The 21,409-nt window shown below is 42.2% G+C and overlaps 1 protein-coding gene across 4 annotated transcripts in view; it reads left to right on the forward strand.

The window, feature by feature from the left end:
* Window positions 1-1,982: 1,982 nt before the first annotated feature.
* ASPH (aspartate beta-hydroxylase) overlaps window positions 1,983-21,409 on the forward strand; it is a 219,549-nt gene continuing 200,122 nt past the window's right edge. The window contains exon 1 of one of the 4 annotated variants that reach the window (XM_045075747.1): window positions 1,983-2,417. In XM_045075747.1, coding sequence (XP_044931682.1) covers window positions 2,264-2,417 — 154 coding nt within the window. In that variant the 5' untranslated portion in view covers window positions 1,983-2,263. The remainder of the gene's footprint in view (window positions 2,418-21,409) is intronic. The other 3 variants (XM_045075748.1, XM_045075744.1, XM_045075745.1) reach the window with 3 other exon arrangements.

The following is a 21,409-nucleotide window of genomic DNA, read 5'->3' on the forward strand; positions in this document are numbered from 1 at the left end:
GTTATAAATATTGTTATAAATTTTACTTTATGCTACTGAGTATATAAATGTCATTGTGGCTGTTACCTTGTGATAAAAGGAGGAAGTCAGGTAACCTTTAACTTCCTGTGCTCTGTTTTATAGAGCCTCTGTCTTGGCCCAGTACTGCCTCAGTACACAGCAATGGACCCTGCCTATAGCACCAGATTTGGTTTCTGGAAACGCTGGAACAAAGCATCAGTTCATGACATTTTGGAGTTAGTTATCAAAGATTTGACTTCTTCAAAGAGGTGGATTTTGATAAGCACCCACCGTCAGCTTTTAGATTTATCTTTGAAGATATGAGGAGGCTTCAGGGATGCCTTTGCTAAGAGAGGAGGGAGCCAGGTGAGACAATCTCTGTCTGCTCAAAACCAAGCCTTGTCTTGAAAGGAAAATCTGGACCATAGACTCTGGAGCCAGAACTTGAGTTCATGTCCCTGCTCTATCACTTACTACATCTATGACTTTAATGACTTTGTTTAACCTCTCTGGGCCTTAGTGACCGCACCCCTAAAAAATGGACACAAACACAGTGTTATGTGAGAATTAAGAGTTCAAATATCTAGAGCATTGTTTTGCTTACTTCGGCTCTCATTATTATTTTATACAGAGTACTCTCACTTAGATTTGTCTCTTGGCCCAGCTCTCTGCCTCCCCATTTAAATAATATAAGGTGGCCTGGATGGGAGAAAGGATGTGTAGAGGCAGAAAGAGATGTGATAAGATAAAGAACAAAGAGCTGCTTCAGTAAAAAACTGTGAGCTCCCCTGCCCCTGTTATATCTTGACAACTATCTGACATCTCACAAAAAGAAGAGAGGACTTCTTTCCTCTATGTAATATGCTTTCTATGGGCCTCTCTGTATCACTAGCCAGTGCTCAGGCAGCACCCAGCCATTCAAAGCGGAAGAGTCAGGTGGGCCCGGACACCTGCCAATAGTGGGGTTGGAGAAGAGGAAGGAAACCAGATGCCACACCGTAAAGCTTTCTCTGGGTTGGAGCCCTCTTGAGACACTTCCAGAGGTAGGGTCTCCAAAACACGGTCAAAAACTGGAGGAAGATTTTAAGAAGTTGCCAGAAAGGTATCAAATCACCAAACGTTTCTTGCTTAACTGTTACGCACCAGGACTTGGGCTGGCACTGGGCGACACAAAGATGATGGTGACGTCCCTGACCGCAAGTTCCTGTCTGATCATCCATGGGCCCAGATATTTTTAAGACCACGTGTGGCCATCAGCTCAGGCCCAGTCCCTCTGCGACTGCACATGAGGGGACCCATGATTGGGGACAACAAAGAAAGATGCCTGTAGCCGTTAGCTCTGCAGACGGAGATTTCAGATAGAGGATGCCATCCAGGGCAAGAAAATGAACTCTTTGCTTTACATTTACACTCGTGCCTGTTAACTAAGAGTCTCTGAAAATATTGATGACAAACGAAATGAAGTCCTGCTTTAAAACCCAACTGATCAATTACATATGGCTTAAGCCTTGAACTGCTCCTAATATCACCATTTCAGAAATGCCTTAATGTTCATGCAGACGAGAAACACAGCTCTTTCACAAGAAGCGGGACTGCATTCCTTGGAGCCTATGTGTACAGTGAAGTGGAACGTGAACAAAACTCCCAGAGAAAGGCCAAGGGGCCGGGCTCGCTGCGAACGGGGCACACGTGTCCGTCGCCCCGCCCCCGAGCCCCGCCCCATCCATCCAGATTGTACCGGGTCCGCCAACGCTCGCGAGAGCCCTCCTGGCTTCCACGTTTGCCACGTTCCAAAGGACCCAGACAGACTGGAAAGTAGAAGGCGGCTCGCGCTCACAGGCGGCTGCGACGCGCCCAGAACAGTCCCAAGTCTTCATGGGGTGGGGAAGCACGGCAGGGCTCAGTCCCTTCACAGGAGCCGTTGTGATTGGCTCTAGTCTCCGTCACTCAGCCTTTCGCGGAGGCGGGGAGGAGGCGGGGCTCGGGCGGGAAGGGGCGTGGCCGAGGAGGTGGGCGAGCCGCGCGCTCTCGCCAGGGGAGGGAGTCACAGGTTCAGCGCACGCGAGGGTTGGGCGCGCGCAGCCGGCACGCGGGCGAAAGTCTTCGGAGGCGCGGCGGGCGGTGCCGAGACACAGGCGCTGCTGCAGGAGCTGCGGCCCGCACCCGCCGCAGCGCTCGCTGCCGTCAGCGGCCCTCGCGCCTCCGGTGTCCCGGCTCACTGAGGGACCCACCCCACCCCTCGCCGGTTCCAGTAGTGCGCGCAATGGCCCCTCGCAAGAACGCCAAGGGCGGCGGCGGCAACAGCAGCAGCAGCAGCAGCAGCAGCGGCTCGGGCAGCGGCTCTGGCAGCGGCTCCGGCAGCGGCAGCCCGGGCGGGGGCACCAGCGGCGGCAGCAGCAGCCCCGGGGCCCGGAGAGGTCAGAGGCGTGCGGAGGCGGGAGTACGGGGCCGGGGTCCGGGACCGGCCCGGGCGTCTGGCTTTGCGGTTCAGTCTCCTCGGATTCCGCCGTGCATCTCCTTCATCCTCCGCGTCGCTCCTCCTTTTGGCGCGGGGCGGAGGCCGCGCGCGGTGGGCCAGGCGGGCGGACCGAGAGGCCGGGCGGAGCTGGGTCCGTAGCCTGGGGTTGGTCGCGCCGGGGAGCCCCTTCCCGGCTGATCCCTCACCTGCCTGGCGCAGCCGGGAGGGAGGTTAGTGATCTACCCTTTCTTTGCTGTGCGTGGATCCAAAGGTGGGAGGGGGTAAGGGAACCAGTTTACCTTTGCCGTGCGTGTTTTGGGGAGTTTGGAAATGAGCCAAAGTCGGAGAAAATAAGTTCCTGCCAAACCAGGGTAATATTTCTGTGTGTGTGTGTGTGTGTGTGTGTGTGTGTGTGTGTGTAGGGTGTTTGGGAGGGGAGTGATTTGAATGTTCTTGGCAATAATTTTAAATATTTTTGCTCCTAGGGAGCTTTCTTAACATGCGTTGTTGTTGCCTTGAAAGTATCATAGAATATCCTAAAATACTGGGTGAACCTCTCGACTTTTTCAGTCTTACCTTTAAAAAAAAAAAATACACGTTGGCTATTAACCTTTTTCTTCCATGTGCTTTACCCGGCAAAGAGAACAGTGCAGATGTTTTAAATCTGTTTCATCTCATATTTCAGCGGTTCTGTTTCTTTTAAACTTCCTTGGACTCATTTAGGATATTGTAACTGCAGTACACGTGTGTGTGAATGTGAGCCGCAGTTTTTCCTTTTTGAGATGATCATTTTGAAATGATAGAGACTTTCTGTTTCCCGAGTTCTACAAGTAGTCATTTTATATATAAAACAAGTAAATTAGACAACTACAGTCATACTTCATATAACTGTTTTTTTAAATAAGCACTTATCACCATGTGAAAGTATCTTATTTTCTTGTGTATTGTCTTCTTGCTTTACACCCTCTCCTTGTTCATTCCTATTGCCAACTCCTAGAATAGTCCTGGACTTAATAGGTGCTCAATAAATATTTGATTAATGAGTGAATGAATACATTTAAATGATGAACATAGTGTAATTAAACTCATTGCACAAATTAACATTCTAAGAGTTAATATTTATATCGGAAATGAAAAAAGATACACACAATTTGAAGTTAAAAGACAGCATATTAATTCACCTTTGACAAAAGTAAATGTTTGTGTTCCTTTGTCACTTGTCCCTAAATTCCAGTCAGTTGCTTAAAGAGGCAGAAGAGTAGGTGAACTGTCTTTGGCAGCTTTGTCTCCCCTTTAAAATTTCTTAATGGGAAGATCCTCAAGAGCAAGCCGGGAAACCTGATGAACAAGACTGTTGTTTTGTTAATGTTAACTGCTGTCAGAAGTTTTCTGTAGCTGTTTACAAGGGAGGCACATCTTTGTTCCATTTTACTCTTTGTACTCACGGGTAGAAGAGGTCTGATTGCATCTGGGGAAGTCATTGTATTAAGGACTATTACTGGGTTCCATTAGAGCGGGGAGGGGTTGCGGGGAGTTGTGGGGGGATATATATTGTGTTCTCACCACCGCTGGTTCTTCAATCACTGAACCAGTTTTAATAGGCAGGTAATAAATATAGGAAATATTACGACCTAAATTAATGTATTTTGACTTGCCTATTTAGATACTTTTGAGCTGCCACTCCTGTCCATATTTGAGGATCTGTGGCCTTTTACGCATTGTACACATTGATTGCACAATTGTCACGAAAAGACACGGTATGTAAAAGAGAAAAGTAATTGTATTACCAAAACAAAACATAACAAAAACGGAACACAAAACACTGAAAGAGTTGCTATTGGAGTCTTGAATGTTACGTAATGAGTAGTCTTTTTCCGCAGACATTTTTTGTAGTAGTGAGTTCTGACTGTGTGCCAGGTAGAAGGCACTGGAGGTGGAAACAGGGATTCTTTGAGTCTTAAACAGTGTGAAAGTGTGATTCTGTTTGTCTTGTTTGCTTATATAGCAGGTTATACCTGGAAGATAAAGCCGACTCCCTTTTTGTTGCTCTGTTTCTTGAGTCTTTGAGGTAGAGACGTTGATTCCCAAACCATTCTCATCTGCTGGGGAAATCACAGAAGCTGAAGAAATTTTAGCAGTGGCATTACCCTAAGGCCCATCTAGTTCCCTCTTCTAATTTTACAGATGAGGAAATTAATGCCCAGAAAAGTTGTGTAGTTCATTAAAGTTTGGGTAGGTTTTGGAAATCCAACTATTTAATGGACGATCCAAGACTAGAGCTCAACTTTTCTGTCACTCATTCATGATACCATCGTACTTGAATTTGAGGTTCTCTAATTTTTAAGATTTTATGGGAATTTTAGATTTGAAGTAGATTATCCCTTTCCCTCTGCAGATGATCTCTTCCTTTTTGGTTAGGTCTGTGGCATACCACACCAGGTTGCTTAATAAAAAAGTATTCTTTTTTTCATATCCAGTTAAATTTGACTAAAATTAGGTTTGAAATAGTACTTTTGAAAATCTTAGTCTGAGAAGAAATGCACCGGCTCAAATAGGAAGTTTTTCGAGATATGTTGCATTGAAAGTCTGAAGTTGATGATGACATTAGTCATATGAAACATTATTTGTTAAATTTTTGTATAAAGGCATGGGGGAGAAGGACTAAGTCCTTTGAAACATTCATTTTAGGGAGAAAGCGATTATTTGGCTTTCTCTTTCTCTTGGTGATCATTTTGTTGAAAAGTGATGTTTAGAATTTAGGGGATTTATATAATGGATATTTTAAAGCAACTGCCTACTTTTCATTTAAGTCTTCAACTTAAACTAAAAACCAATAAAATGTCTAGTTTCATAAACTGAAAACCAATAAAATGTCTAGTTTCATACAGAACTCAGTTTTACCTCTTCAGTTTTACTCTTTAAAATATAAAAGAAACATGAGTAAATTGGACATCTTGCCTTTAACTTGCGTATGAAAATTTCACTTGCATGGCCGGTTGGGGCCAGGGGTACCTTAGTTTACATTTATTGATTGGAAAAGTTTTGGTTGGGAAGGATCTTGGTGACCTGTTGGGCTTACTTTGTAGTTCATAGACTCTGGTATGTGTAATGTTTTTGTTTAGCTTTTCCCTTTTGACTATCATTAAGTCTTTTCCTGTAGCTTTCTAACATGTTACAGAGATGTAAACATCTGTTTGTTCAAAAGTGGTTTGTCTAATAGTGTCAGGCTACTATGTTACACTTCACCAGTAGGTGTCACTATAGAATACTTTATCCTTTTTCTGTTGAAGTTTTGGTTATGTAATACTACTTAGTTTTTTTATTTAATCAGTTCTGCACATACCCAGAACTATTGATGGACAACTGCTTAAAAACTCATAGGCGTTGCTCTCAAGGTCTTTAACAGCATATTTTTAAATTTAGTAGTAAGATTTTGTCCCTAGCAACCTTCTTTATTTAGCTTATCTTTTTTGTTATTTTTAAGATTATTTATTTATTTGATAGAGTAAGAGAGATCACAAGTAGGCAGAGAGGCAGGCTGAGGGGGTGGGAAAGCAGGTTCCCTGCTGAGCAGAGAGTCAGATGTGGGGCTTGATCCCAGGACCCTGAGATCATGACCTGAGCTGAAGGCAGAGGCTTAACCCACTGAGCCACCCAGGTGCCCCTATTTAGCTTATCTTGTTTAGAATTAAATGCATTCATTTTTTTTTAAAGGTTTTATTTATGTATTTGAAAGATCCAGAGAGCACAAATGGTGGGGGTGGGGGGGATGGCAGAGGGAGAGGAAGAAGCAGGCTTCCTGGGGAGCGAGGATCCGGGTGCCAATGGGATCCCAGCCCCCACCTCCCCCCCATCATGACCTGAGCTGAAGGCAGACACCCAACCCACTGAGCCACCCAAGTGCCCCTAGAATTAACACATTCATATAGTATCTGCGAAACTTCTGCATTCACAGATTCATCTGATGGATACTAATCATTTAGAAATTTGTGTTTTCTTTCTTTCTACTTTCAGTATTGCTCGGACTGCTTAGTAACAAACAGACACAACACGGTGCAGATTGCATTCTGGCTCCCTTGAATGAAGAGGCCTTGGTGAAATTCCCTTTCTTTATCGATAGGCTGTTAGGTAGGGCCAGTCGGTTTATCCTCTGTTAGTCATTCTAGGACGAAGAGATAGGATGAAAGCTCCAAGAACAGTGTGCTGTTTTGTGTTCCTTTGAACAGCATTTTGCCCAACCTGGCCCAGATGATTTGAAACCAAGTACTAAAAAATGTTCTGAGGGAACTCTTGAACACATTTTAAAAAGACCAAACATATTAACCTGTAGGAGGTAAAAGGAAAGGTCTCTATTTTAATCTTCTTTAAAATCACATATGGCAGAGAGATTACTAGAAAAGGAAAAATTTTCCTTTTCAGCTAATTAGCAGCAAAGTAACTTGGATAAATGCTCTTGTGGACTATCTACCTTATTTTTAGTCAGTACAGAAGTTTAACCCCTGAGCTCTCCAATCCTAGTAGAATAACCCCTTCCCCAAAAAGGAATGTACTTTGGGAATCTGTTGACCTGGATTCATGTCCATTTATAAACCGTGTAGCCAGTCTCTCAAAATCTCTTACCCTGATCTTGGAAGAAGTCTTCTCTCATTTCATGGTTGTTATAGCCCTCAAACCAATTTTCTATGCCTTTGTGTTGACCTCAGATACATTTATTAAAGTTTTTCTAATGGCAAGGGTGAGTACAAAACCTTGGAGGACATAAGGGTGCAGAGCTAAGCAGGTCATTGCATGCCTGACATTTTTTATGGTTGAAAAACAAATAATTTTGTTACATTCTGTTAGCCTATGTGTTGCAATTGAAATGGCTGCCCCAGCAGCCATTTCTACTATGTGTTTCTACTATGTGTTTCTACTATGGCCTGGAGGACCACGTGATGCATTTCTGTCCACCTCTGAAGGCCAAGTTACACCATTTGTAGGTCTGTTATTTTGTTTTATTTTACTAGAACTAAGATACATTTTAGTCTTTTGATGCTGTTTTTAATATGAAAATAGGTAACTTTGTTTGTGTCTTGGATACTTTTTGTCTCCTAAGTAGTTCCAACTTCATTCTGTACCAAGATACAAAAACATTTTTTTTTTTCAAGATTTTGTTTATTTATTTGACAGGGGGTTGGGGGGAGAGCACAAGCAGAGGGAGTGACAGACAGAGGGAGAGTGAGAAGCAGGCACCTAGCTGAGCAGGGAGCCCAATGCAGGGCTTGATTCCAGGACCCCGGCCTGGGATCGTGACCTGAGCCAAAGGCAGATGCTTAACCGACTGAGCCATACAAGTGTCCCTGCCCAAAAAAAAAAAAAAAAAATTATATTAACTTACCCTTAGTAAAACTGGCAAGTACGTAGAACCCATCTACAATTTAACCAGTCTCTGGGGAAAGTGTCAGCCACCTGTCGGGGATGTGGAGGTGCTAAGGTTGGCTCAGATGTCTAAGGTCTGCTGCTCCAGGATCCACTCAGCTCTGCAGGCATGGGTGTAAGTGTGTCTGGGCGGAGATGCATGTCGGGTTCCTTTCTACAGTTCTGGTGATTTCTGCTAGAATACTAGATGTTTGTTTCTTTCTTTTCTGTATGCCAGCTGTAGAGGTATATTCTGGAGTCCCATGCTTTAACTTTTTCTCTTTCTTCTGGTGGTGTGGGGAGCTAGGGTGGTATTTTCTTGTCATTCATTATTTATTTAAAAAAAATTTATTCTCCTGGAATGGGATAGCTTAAGGCATTTGGCCTGCATTTGATACTTGTTTTCAGGGAAGTGTCTTACCTTTGGCTGAGGTGGTTATCTTTTAAGGGCAAGTCTCTGAATGCAGTTCAGTTCTGATCCCACTGATGACCCTTGAGGACAAATTTGCTGTAGATAACCTATTAGACTCAAAGGAACATCTGAACTTACTTCACGAATACATTGTTAAAAAAAAAAAAAGTCACATAAGGACTTTTGAAGGGTTTGGACTGTTCTTCAGCCCCTTTTGAGATCCAGGTGGCTTGTCTTGTCATTCTGGCCGTAGTGTAACTGTCATCATCCACTGTAGATGCTCTCTATGCTCTAAAGCGGGTAGGGCTAGTGAATCAGACGGGGCAGGGCCGGTGGTGGCTGTCCAGTTACAGCAGAGTGGAAGGCACTCTTGCAGGGCTTGGAGAAATGCCATTACTTCTCTCCCACATATGTGCCTGCCCATTTAACCCAGTGATTCATTCTGTATGGAAGCCAGTGAGCCTCAGTCTTCATTTTAAAGTGAAAGAATATTGTTTGATAAAATAATATGGTTCCCTAATCGGTAGGGTGTAGACTCAGCGCTGTTTTGAAGTTATACTCTGTGTCTAACTTCTCTTTCTTATTTATCAGATCACTAACATACACAGTTCCCTCCCCTCCTCCCCATTTTTCACCCGTTTTAATTTCCCAGTTCCCGAAAAGATACACTGGGAAGCCCTTTTGGTCTTAATGTTCACATGTAAATTTTACTTAGGAGCAGTTAATTTTTTTTTCTTACATGAAAAAAAAATGTGTGCCAAAAGACTTCTAGCCTTTAACTTCATTTTTCCGTTCTTTGAATCAGGTTCATTTGAACGGTTGTCCCTTTCTGAGTTTTGGAAATTAATTCATGCTTTTTTGTCAGTGAGCCATCTCTCTAACTTCTACAACCATAGATTGCTATGTACTGTTCTTTAAAACTTTGTCTCTTTGAAATGTTGCATGTTTTAAGACCCAGCCACTGTCCAGGTGAAGAAATAAAATGTTGCCAAATTCTTGGTTTCTCCTCTCCTGCAATATCCATTCTCAGCCACTCTTATACGATTTGTGATAATTATTATCCTGCACTTCCTTATAATGTATAATGTATAGACACCCAAGTGATGTCTATTACATAATGTCACATTGCAGGTTGTATAACTAGGGGTGATTTGTGTAAACGTAACTATTGTCAAAGGCCGTTTAGATACAAGGGCTTAGGAAGTGTATCTATATATACCACTTGGCTTGTTGAGTTTTCTTTTTGCAGACACTGCTGCTCTGAGCAATCTTGTGGGTGCCCATGCCCTTGTGTACGTTCTGAAGGGCTTTTCTGGCTTGGAATTGGTGGTCATAAGAAAGCATTTCTTCAACTTCACACGCTCCTGCTGTCTGTGTTGTCGTAGTAGGTTTATGCTTCCGCTCACCCAGCCTACAGCTCCTTTTTGCTGCCACCGCATTACCAGCACTTGGTAAGGTTTAATATTCACAAGTTTAGTGGGTGTGATGTTGTTATCTTGTGGTTTCAACTTGCATTGGCTTGATCAGCAGTGAGATTACTCCCGAGAATAGCTATATGTGTTTCCTTTTCTGTGAGTTGCCTGTTCATTGAGCGTGTCTGTTTTTTTGGGGTGTGGTGGTGGTGGTTTGGTTTGTTACGTGTTTTTCGTTTTGATTTGTAGAATTTATGTTCTATATTCTGAACCTTTGGATTATTTGTAGGGTGAAGGGCTTCTCCCAATCTGATTATTTTCCTTGTCATTTCCTATAGTATATTTAGTGGAGAATTTTAAGATTTTAGCATATTCATATTATAATTTTTACTATATGATTTGTACCTTTGTGCTTTAAGACATCCTTTCCAAAACAGAGATCATAAAACATTCTCTTATTTCCTCTAAAATATCTTTTTTTTTTTTTTTAAAGATTTTATTTATTTATTTGACAGAGAGAAATCACAAGTAGATGGAGAGGCAGGCAGAGAGAGAGAGAGAGAAGCAGGCTCCCTGCTGAGCAGAGAGCCCGATGCGGGACTCGATCCCAGGACCCTGAGATCATGACCTGAGCCGAAGGCAGCGGCCTAACCCACTGAGCCACCCAGGCGCCCCATCCTCTAAAATATCTTAAATTTTGTTTTCTCACATGTAGATCTCTAAACTACCAGGTGTACATTTCATTGTATATATTGTGGTCGTAAAACCTCTTATTTCTTCTAAAATATCTTAAATTTTGTTTTCTCAATATAGACTCTAAAGTACCAAGTGTAGATTTTATTGTATATGTTGTGAGGTAGAGATCTAATTCAATATATTTTAAAAACAGATGATGAAAATTTCCTGTACCATCAGTTGAAGTGTCTTCTTTACACGCTATTCTGCATGTATCATGTATTATGTATAACTCTTGTGTGGCTCTGTTTTATTCCAAGCATGTAGGAATCACTCTACAGCATATTTGGTCAGGCAAATCCTCTGCCTTGTCTTGTTATCATTGTCCTTGATGTTTTCGGACCTTTCCTTGTGCATGACTATACCATTTAGCATAAGCATATCAAGTAAGTTTCATGAGAACTGTTACAGGATTTTGAGTGGAGTTGTATTGAATTTGTAGCATAATTTGGGACAAATATACATCTATAAAACCAGGTCTTCCTATATGTGAACATAGTATAATTTCCTATTTATTTAAGTCTTATCATTCATTTTTGTAATTTCATCCAAAAGGTACATAGATCTTTTGTTACATTTAGCCTGGGAAATTATGTATTTACATTTTTTTTTGTATTTACATTTTTAAACAAGTATTTTATTATGAAAAATTTAGAATGTGCACCTGAGTTAAAAGAATTGTATAATGACCGTACCACTGAGATTTTGTAGTGGTTAACATTTAATAAATTTGCTTCATATCATATCAATCTGTTAATTTGTTCTTTATGGGTTTCCAAGTAAGTTGTAGATATCAGTATACCTCACTCCTAAACATTTACCGATGTCTGATGTTAACTAGAGCTCAACATTTGTTTCTGGGTTTGTTTGTTTTTTTTACCCCCTGAGGTAATATTTGCTTACAGTGAATTGCACAAATCTTAGTGTATTATTCTCAGTCTTTATAAATGTGTACATCTGTGTAACCCAAACAACCTGGTAAGATAGAGAATATGTCTATCACCTCAGAAAACTCCAGTCCCTTCCTTGCCACCACCTCTGCCATCAGAGGCAATTATTGTACTAAATTTTTTCACTGTAGATTGGTATTGTCTGTTTTGGAACTTTGTTTACATCTTTTTTGAGTCAGCAGATTTTTGAGGTCCATCCATGTTGCGTGTATGAATATCTTGTTGTGTTTGTTGCCAAGTGGTCCATTGTGTGACCAGAGCACAATGTTTCTCTGGTCTTTTACTGATGGACATTTGGGCTATTTCTAGTTTGGGCCTATTACAAAGAACATTCTATGAATATTGTAATATTGGAGATTTCTTTCTTTTTTTTTTTAGTGGATATATGTCTTAATTTCTCTGAGTAAATACCTAGGAGAGGAATTACTGGGTTATAAGGTAGGTGTTTGTTTAGTTTTATGCAAGAACTGCCAAATTATTTTCCAGAGTGGTTGTACAATATATATTACGCTTCCACCAACAGCGTGTAGGAATATAGTTGTTCTACATCTGTACCAACATTTAGTGTTGTCAGTCTTCTTAATTTTAGCCATTCTGGTGGGTGTTAGTGGCTTCTCATTGTGGTTTAAAATTACATTTCCCTGATGACTAGTGATGTCATGTAGTTTTTCTTCTGCTTATTGGTCATACATATTATCTTCTTATGCAAGGTTTCTGTTTACCTCTTGCCTATTTTTTATTGTCTTTTTTTTTCCATCTTTTTGTTATTGAGTTGTAGCTTTTAAATATCCCAGATAGAAGTTCTTTTCAGATAGATATATGTATTGCAAATTTCTTCCAATATATAGCTTACTTTTTTCTTAATAGTGTCTTTTGAAGAGCACTTATTTTTATGTTGATGTTTACTTCATTTTTAATGGTTTTTGCTCTCTTTATCTTGCTAAGAAACTGCCTATTTTCTTTTTTCGCCCTATTTTCAAGATACAAAGCTATCCTGTTATACTGTTTTTTTAGAAGTTTTGGGATTTATTATTAATTAATTAATTAATTACTTTTTGAGAGAGAGAGAGAGAGAATGCACGCAAGTGGTGGTATGATGCAGAGGGAGGGAGAAAGTTTCAAATGGCCTCCATGCCTAGCCTGGAGCCCAGCACAGGGCTCCATCTCACGATCCTGAGTTCATGACCTGAGCAAAAGTCAAGAGTCAGACCGTTAACCAATCGAGCCACCCAGAACCCTCTACATTTTAAATATCTTTAAATTCTGGATATTTGGGGGCACCTGGGAGCCTCAGGCAGTTAAGCATATACCTTCGGCTCAGGTCATGATCTTAGGGTCCAGGGATGGAGTCCCACGTTAGGCTCCCTGCTCAGTGGGGAGTCTACTTCTCCCTCTCCCTCTGCCCCTTCCCTCTCACCCTGCTCATTTTTGTTGTTTCTCAAAAAACAAAAGCAAAACAAAACAAAACTTTAAAAAAATTTAGTTATGGGGCACCTGGGTGGCTCAGTGGGTTAAACCTCTGCCTTCGGCTCAGGTCATGGTCTCAGGGTCCTGGGATCGAGCCTCACATTGGGCTCTCTGCTCAGCAGAGAGCCTGCTTCCCCCTCTCTCTCTGCCTGCCTCTCTGCCTACTTGTGATCTCTGTCAAATAAATAAAAAAATATTTAAAAAAATTCTTGTTATTTTTAGACAGAATTTTTTCTGAGTTTATTAAAGTGAAAAGTCTTTAAAAAATAGGCTGGATATTCTAATACATGTGAGAAGGTAAACCATTTGGTCCTGGTGATGTGGCTGCGTTGGCTTGGTATGGTGTCCATTTTGGTAATGACTAGCACTGGATTCATTACTTTGTTCAAAACTGAACTGACTCTCTTCATGAGTCATAGTGCTTGTTTTCTGGAACTTTCAGGTTTATTTGATTATTTGATGGGTTTTAATGGCTCAGTCTCTTTAGTTGTAACCAATAAATATACTTGGAAGTCTAGGGTACCTGACATAGATTTGAGTGAACAGTTCCTAAATGGCTCTGTCTCCTATGAAGGTACTAGTAGATTTATGTGCCAAACATTGATGTGCCGTGTGTTTCCATTTCCATTTTGTTCTGTTAAATTACAAAGGTAGGACATCTTTAAGGTGAAATTCATATATGTGAAGGTGCAAAGCAACTTGTATTCTTTTCTTCTTTTAGAAGTGGTATGGTATTTGTGCCAATAAGTCCCTAGCTACTTTTTCAAAACCCTCTTGTGACCACTGAGACATTTAAGATGACTGAATCAGGATAGAGTAAGGTTGAGTAAGATTGGGTAAGATAAAGAATTGTTCAGAGCTCAGGTAAGTACTGATTTGGAAGAAATTACTTGTATTTGAGATCTTCCTCCTCGGTTGGCCCTGCAACAACGTCTTGCTGCCCTCTGTGTGTTCTTAGTTGATGTTTCCCTGTGTTTTCAGTACTAGCTATTTAAATCTTCAACTCCTTGAGCTCAATGCCTTACTTCTTCCCATTGAATTTTGACAGATGACTTCCTCTCATAGTTTGGAGAAATCAGGGACATCCTTCAAGAGTTTCTCATCTCAGGGCACCTGGGTAACTCAGTTAAGCAGCCAACTCTTGATTTGGCTCAGGTCCTGATCTAGGGTCCTGGGGTAGAGCCCCAAGTTGAGCTCTGCCCTCAGTGGGATGTTTTCTTGAGGATTCTCTCTCCCTCTCCTTCTTTCCCTCCCCTCTTGTCCCTCCCCCACCCCCAATAAATAAATAATCTTAAAAAAAAAAAAAAAGTCTTGGGGCATCTGACTGGCTCAGTCATTTAAGCGTCTCTCTTTGGCTCAGGCCATGTTCCCAGGATCCTAGGATTGAGCCCCGCATTGGGCTCCCAGTTCAGCAGGAGGTCTGCTGCTTCCTTTTCCACTTCCCCTGGTTGTGTTCCCTCTCTTTCTGTGTCTTTCTCTGTCAAATAAATAAATAAACTCTTAAAAAACAAATAAAATTTAAAAAACGTTTCTCATCTCATGCATCATATGTGGGGCTTTGGGGTTTGATCTCTGAAGTTGATGACATTGGGAACCAACTGACATGAGGCTGATTTTTGTGCTCTCCCCCCGACCCTGCCCTGGGTGGGGAAACTGGGGTCTGGGGCCTAGGATGGCTGCAAAGGCCAGTACAGTTGAGAATCTTGACAAGATATTGCTCTAATTGGCATATGAGAGAAAATAAGAACTGAGCTCATAAAATATATCTTTAATGTGTAGTTCAGTACAGCCCCTTTTCTTTCTTTAGACTGAGGAGGAGGCCCAGTAGGGTGGACCGTGAGTGGAGAGGAGCCAGTACCACAGATAGAAAGAGTGTAAAATCTTGGCATTCGCAGCTGTTATAGACCTCTGGGCCCTACCAACCTAAGAGAAAAGGAAAGGCTGGATTAGGAGCCCTGGGCTGCCCAAGGGAGCCCTCACTGGTGTGTCGGTACCATGTTCTCACAGACCTGAGCAATCACTTACCCATCCCTGAGAACTCCTGTTCTCTACCCCTTTTCATAGCCTGTTCCCCTTTCTTTAGTTTCTCTCATTTAATGAAAAACAAAACAAAACCCAAAACCTCCTTCTACCCTGCCTCCTCTACCCAGCCAAATATCACAAATGAGTAATATGGGCTTCTCTTCTTCTCTCCTTCCCTCCAAGTCTTTCTGGTCAGAGTCGACAGAGACTACATTAGCCCCCAGATCTGCTGGGCTCTTGTTCCTTTACTTTGCTCCCGGAAGAGGATGGTCTTCCCCAGGATTCTTTGCTGGGCCCTGTTCTAACCCCATGCTACACACTCTCCATAGCTATAACTACTGTCTGTTGATGGCTTCCAATGCTTGGTATTCCTCCTGAGCTATAAACTTAACTGGCATCCATAATGGTAAAGGACAAACCTAGCTGCCACTTAGCAAGTGCCCACTGTATGTCAGACATTGTTTCTTTAGCTCAACCTTTAATTCTCAGAGTTCTTCTTGACCTCCTCTTTTTGTGGGTGAAGAGATGGAAGCTGAACTTAATTGATCAGAGATTGTGGAGCTAGTAGCAGTGGGAACTGCAGTTGGGATCCCAACCCTTGACTCTAGAGCTCCTTCAGTTGAACATTTTTAGATTCTTTCATTGTTACTTAGGTTACTCCTAACTGGCCCTGTTTCATCTCTCTGTCATAGCCACCTTTATAAAGTAGAGATGAGGTCATGCCCCTTCTCTGAAAACCTTGAGTGTTTCCTCAGGACTCAAGATACTGTGTAATTCTGTAGCATGATCTAGGGACACTTCATGATCTTGCCCCTCTTACCCTCTCTAGCCATTTTCTGCCTCCCTTTCTATGTTTATACTGATTAAGCCATATTCAGCCACTCTCTGTGGCCTCTGACTATACACATGCTGTTTCTTCTAGGACTGCTCCTTGCTTTGTCTTTTCCTGCCCGACTCCTAAGTATCCTTCACCATTTAGCTCCTTCGTTAGTCCTTCCTGTTCTCTCTTCGGTGTCTTTCCATACTCTGGGCTCTGTAACCCCCATGCCCCTAAGCACGAGGTTCCGTAGCATTCTCCACATATCACTATTTTAGCATCTTCATTCACTTATTGGTTCCTTCAGCAAATGAAAATGTATCAGGTATTGGACAACAAAATATCAGACTGGACTGGACCTGAGTGTTGGCTCTGCCACTTCAATAAAGGCATCAAACCTCTCAGGATCTTTAATTTTTCTCCATCTTTATGGATGACTGTACTTGTAGCATAGTTACAAAGATTGATATGAAGTGTCACATAGTAAGCACATCATTAATACATTTATTAAGTATGGTGATGGTGATATTCCTGTGAACAAAACTGACATTTCATCATGGACTGTAATGATCGGTGGTCTTCCATTCTTGCTTGATAGTAAGGGTAGCATCTTTGTTAGGAACAGACACCAGATTCAGACTTCCATAAACAATTAGGACTTTTTTTCATTTAAAAAGATGCGATACGTTGATTCCAGACGTGGTATGATCAGTGGCTAGAAATGTCTTCAGGAACTCGTGCTCTTTCTGCTTCTCTGCTCTCGTTCTCAGCGTCCATGTCACCTTGAGGCTGGTTTCTCTCCTGGACCTAGAGCCAGGATGGTAGCCAGAGGCCACTGGGAATGCAGGCTTCCTTGTTCATGTCCTGTGGAAGAAAAGAGCCTTCTTTTTCTCATTTGCTCAGAGTAAGAGTCTGTGCTGCTTATTGGTTTCAGCTGGCATAGGCCTGTGCATCTCATCTGCCACTGGCGGTAGGGAGATGAGCATGATCGTTTAGAACTGGGCTCGGCATTGCCCCTCAGACACAACTCCTTGGAGCTTCTCAGTTTTGCTGCCATAGCTTGGAGCAGCCTCAGATGGCCGTGGAAGAAGATGGACACAACCGGCGTCCAGTAATGCTTTATTTGTGGATGTGGACATTTGAGTCTCAGACCATTTTCTCCTGTTAATAAGTTTCTGTCTTTGATTTCTCTTCACTTGATCTTCTCTTCTCTAAATGTTCATAAGCCGATGGTCCAGGCAGAAGTGGGAGATAGGCTGTAATTTGCTTTCCCTGATCAAGAGTAAGTGCTAGGGTTGAGAGAGGTAGTTTCAATGTTTGTATAGGCAAGCACCATGTTTTGGTTTGTTTTTACCTCTAGTGCTTAAGTGATTGTCAGGACATAGTAGGTACTCAGTAAATATCGGAATGAATGAGCACAGGTAAAAGTCTTTCCTTCCTTCCGGTAGATCAAAAGGGCACTGAGGCTAGAGGTGGTGTTTTTGTGTATTCTACACTGCCTTGAATGTAACGAGTGCTCACATATTATGCACTACATGGGTGGATTTTTTTCCCCACCCAGGTTGATGTTTTGGGCAAGAAAGCAGATAAAAAAATAATTCTTATTGACATCATAAGTGTTGGTGCTGAAGAAACAGCAGAATTATTAGGATGTGCATACTTTGTTGATGTGGAAAATTACTGACATAGGTCAGGTCCTTTAATAGGTCCCGTTGAGGCTCCTCGCTCATAGTTTCTACATGGTAGTAGCTCTGTCCACGGAAGCTCCTCTCATCCCTCAGGGTTCTTCTTGGCCGTTCGTGCATTCTGACGGGGAAGAGGGTTTGGCAGAAGCAGCCGTTCTGTTTGTTCTGTATTTTGTGAAATTGGAAAATTTCTCTCTACTTTGTAAGATACTGATTTTCCCATTACTTTGATTTTTATTTATTTATTTATTTTTAAAGATTTTATTTATTTATTTTTCAGAGAGCGAGTGAGAGCGAGCACAGGCAGACAGAGTGGAAGGCAGAGTCAGAGGGAGAAGCAGGCTCCCTGCGGAGCAAGGAGCCCGATGTGGGACTCGATCCCAGGACGCTGGGATCATGACCTGAGCCAAAGGCAGCTGCTTAACCAACTGAGCCACCCAGGCGTCCCTACTTTGATTTTTAGATATGATTGAAGGATAGGCCAGAATGATTTATGTGAACAATGAAATTCTACTGAATTTTTGTTCCCTTTTTCCTTTTTCTTTTTGATAGTGGCTTTTAAAATTCCTTTGGAAGAACTATGAATATTTCCTCCATAACTTAAGATAAGGTTTTGTCAGTTTTGAGGGGCCTGGGTGGCTCAGTCGGTTAAGCATCCAACTCTCGGTTTCAGTTCAGGTAGTGGTCGCAGGGTCCTGGGATCAAGCCTCGGGTAGGGCTCCCCACTCAGTGTGGAGACTGCTTTAGATTTTCTCTCCCTCTCCCTCTGCACCTTCTGCTTGTGCTTTCTCTCGCAAATAAATAGAATCTTAAAAAAAAAGATAAGGCTTTGCCAGGTTTTTTTTTTTTTTTTTTTTTTAAGATTTTATTTATTAGGGAGAGCTTGCATAAGCACGGGGAGGGGCAGAGGGAGAAGCAGAGTCCTCACTGAACAGGGAGCCTTACACACTGCCTGACTCCAGAACCCCAGAATCACAACCTGAGCTGAAGGCTGATGTCTAACCAACTGAGCCATGGAGGTGCCCCCAAGGTTTTGTCAGTTTCAATTAAAAAATAAAAATCGATGAAGTGAGCAGTGCTAACATTTATAAAGATGATTTCAGAACAGATTGTACCTTACAATGTTGTATCTTTAAAATTCAAGATTATGATTTTTCCCAAGTGATTATTTTTACCTATATGGAATGCATACCCTAATATAGTACTTAGAGAGTGAATTTTTATTTTATTTTCATTTGATTTTCTCCTCCACTGGGGCTGTGAGCTAAGTGGCCTCTCTGGTTCATTGCTGCAGCATAGGGTAGGGATTGCAAGAGTATTTGTTGAATAATGCATGTTCAGATGCATGTGGAAAATTGTGGAAGCCTTTTAAAATTTACCATCCTGTGATTTTTATTACTTTGTGCCTTAAAATTCGTACTGGCTTATAGAGCTAAAAGTGCTTTGTTTTGCGGATCTGAATTATGTTGACCAGAAATGTTCCATTAAAGGGCAATACTTTTATCCAAGATGGTAATAAAAATATTCACCCACTGCTCCAGGAGAGACCCCACCTGATTGGAAGGACAGCACCTGTCAGGCATACCTGTGCTTTCTGCCTGAACATCAGTTTCTCTATACCTTGCAGAGCGCGGTGAGACTTTAGCCTCTTTAGTTAGTCTGATCTTCTTGGGTTCTACTCCTGTGGGCTGTCAGCAGCAGAGTAGTTTTTTATGGAATATCGCCGAAAGAGCAGTATTTGAAAAGTGTTCTCTGCAGTGCCACCTGAGCTCAGGACAGTGGGGTGTTTGGTGACTTTTTTCTGGGTGGCCTCAGTCATGGGAAGGGAGTGCATTTGTTGAAGCTGGAGCTGTGGAAGTGACTGTGGAGGGAGTTTAGAGCAAAATGGGTCAGCAAGAGGAGAGTTACAGGACATCTCTGAACAAGTGATGAGATGACATTGACCATCACTTTGGTTTTGTACTGGGGCAGGATCAGGACAGCATGGACAGCCTTGGAGTGTGGGGCCGGGCAGCCAAATGATGAAGCTGATGGGGTTCTAGGAGTATGTGCACTGAACGCTCCTGTCCCTCACCCAGAACCAGACTGTCCACCACCTCTGTGTGGTTTCGTTTGGTTTTTAAAATGCTCGTGTATGTTACATTTGCTTTACCATTTAGATGGGACAAAGAGAAATTTATATTTTTAGATTTTAGTGGGAATTTCATGTAAATTGTCCGGTGAAGTTAACAAGTTAACAAGTTAACAAGTTAACAAGGGCTTCCTACGTACCAAGCCCCATACTCAGTGGGGAGAGAATAGAGCAGAACACTCCAGCACCAAGCCACTGGGAATGGCTGCATAGCAGTATTTGTTGAAAGAACGAGCTATGCATGATCAAGGAGGAGGGAAAAGGAAGACTAAAATGAGAATGATCGGAGGCTTTTTAAGACTCAAATTTACAACTCCAGCTAAAGTTTTCTGGGTAGTCAGCTTTTGGGGAATCATGAAAATTGGAAGAAATGGCAAAGATACCTGAAAGATAAATGGCCCATTCCATTAAAGAAAGGTAGATTCAGGGCCACTTCAACTGATGTCTCATGATAACCCTAGCAAATTCTCATATTAAAAATTATTATTATACTTTAAGATTTTACTTATTTATTTGAGAGTACAGAGGGACAGTGAGAGGGAGAAGTAGACTCCCAGCTGAGCAGTGAGCCGGATGTGGGACTTGATCCCTGGGCCCTGGGATCATGACCTGAGCTGAAGGCAAACATTTAACCTACTGAGCCACTCAGGGCCCTAAAAATTGTTTTTAAGTGCATAGCAAGGAAAGCAATGAAGACTAAGGAGACACTATAGGTTTACTAAGTGCAACTTGTTTAAAAAGGAAAACAAAAATTAATTGTGCATTTAATACGGTTTCTAGACTAAGTGGTCAGGGTGAAATGTTGATATTTTTCCTGACTTCATCAAGGTATTTAACACCATCTCTGAAAATCTCCCTGAGTGCAAGATGGCGTAACATGGTCATATGATATGGTTTGAATCACAGCCGGACTGTGGAACAGTTCCCACAGAGCTCTGACTTTAATGGGCTGGTGTCAACTTGAAGGGAGCCTTGCCCTCTTAAGATGTGGAGTAAATTCATGGTAGCACTGCGCTCTGAGGGGACACGAGTGCCCGGACGAGGGAAGACACTGCAGAATGGCCTGGCTGGGAAGGTAGACTTTAACAGTTAGCTCGTTTTTGCAAAGTGAACTCACCCTTGAGGATGAGGGGGGAGAGACTTGAAGTAGTAGATACGGTATCTTGGTTTGTTTTTGTGTGTGGTTTCTTTTTTTTTTTAAGGCTTAGTATTTTGTTTGGGTTTTGGTTGTTTTAATTGCTTTTAGTCTCAGAGGGAGTTGGCCTGCACGATATGCCTGACAAATAAGAATCCCCTTCATTGTTTGTGTTCTCAGTGACCAGAGTGAGGGAGGTGAAAATCCCATTGTGTTGGGTGGGCTGCATCTGGAATGGTGGCTTCAGATGGGGGGGAAGAAGGGTGCTGTTAGGGAGCCCATGATGGCAGACTTCTCGGAGGAGGAAGAGCTTTCTGTGAGGCCCTTGGAGGAGGAAGGGGTGAAAACGCTGGGGCTGGCTAGTCTGGACTGTGGGGTCCCCTTTGGGGACATCTCCGTCTCCCTGGCTTTGAGCAGCTTCTGGGTGGTAGAGGAGTTAGGTTTATTCTCCTGGATGCATTTGAGGCAGAAACTGGTGGAAACTGGCCTGCAAGCTGATGGAGGTATGTGAGCAGAACTTGCATGTGGGAGACATTGAGTAGCAGCAGCTTTCTCTTGGGTTTCCATTAAGTTTGAGACCAGTGACCGGATTCATGTCCTTTTCATTACCACTTCATTTAGGACTTGACCCCTAGCTCCTTGGATCTTCTTTTATAAAACCAGTTTATTTTTGTTTTTATTTTTATATTTTTCTTTCTGTTTTGAAACTTTTAAACCTATATAACAGCAAAAATCTTCATACATTGAAAGACTTTTATATTGTTTCTTTGGATTTACCAGCTGTTAGC

The sequence above is a fragment of the Mustela putorius genome, unplaced genomic scaffold, assembly GCF_011764305.1.
Source record: "Mustela putorius furo isolate JIRA1106 unplaced genomic scaffold, ASM1176430v1.1 tig00000151_pilon_pilon_pilon, whole genome shotgun sequence".
NCBI lineage: Eukaryota > Metazoa > Chordata > Mammalia > Carnivora > Mustelidae > Mustela > Mustela putorius.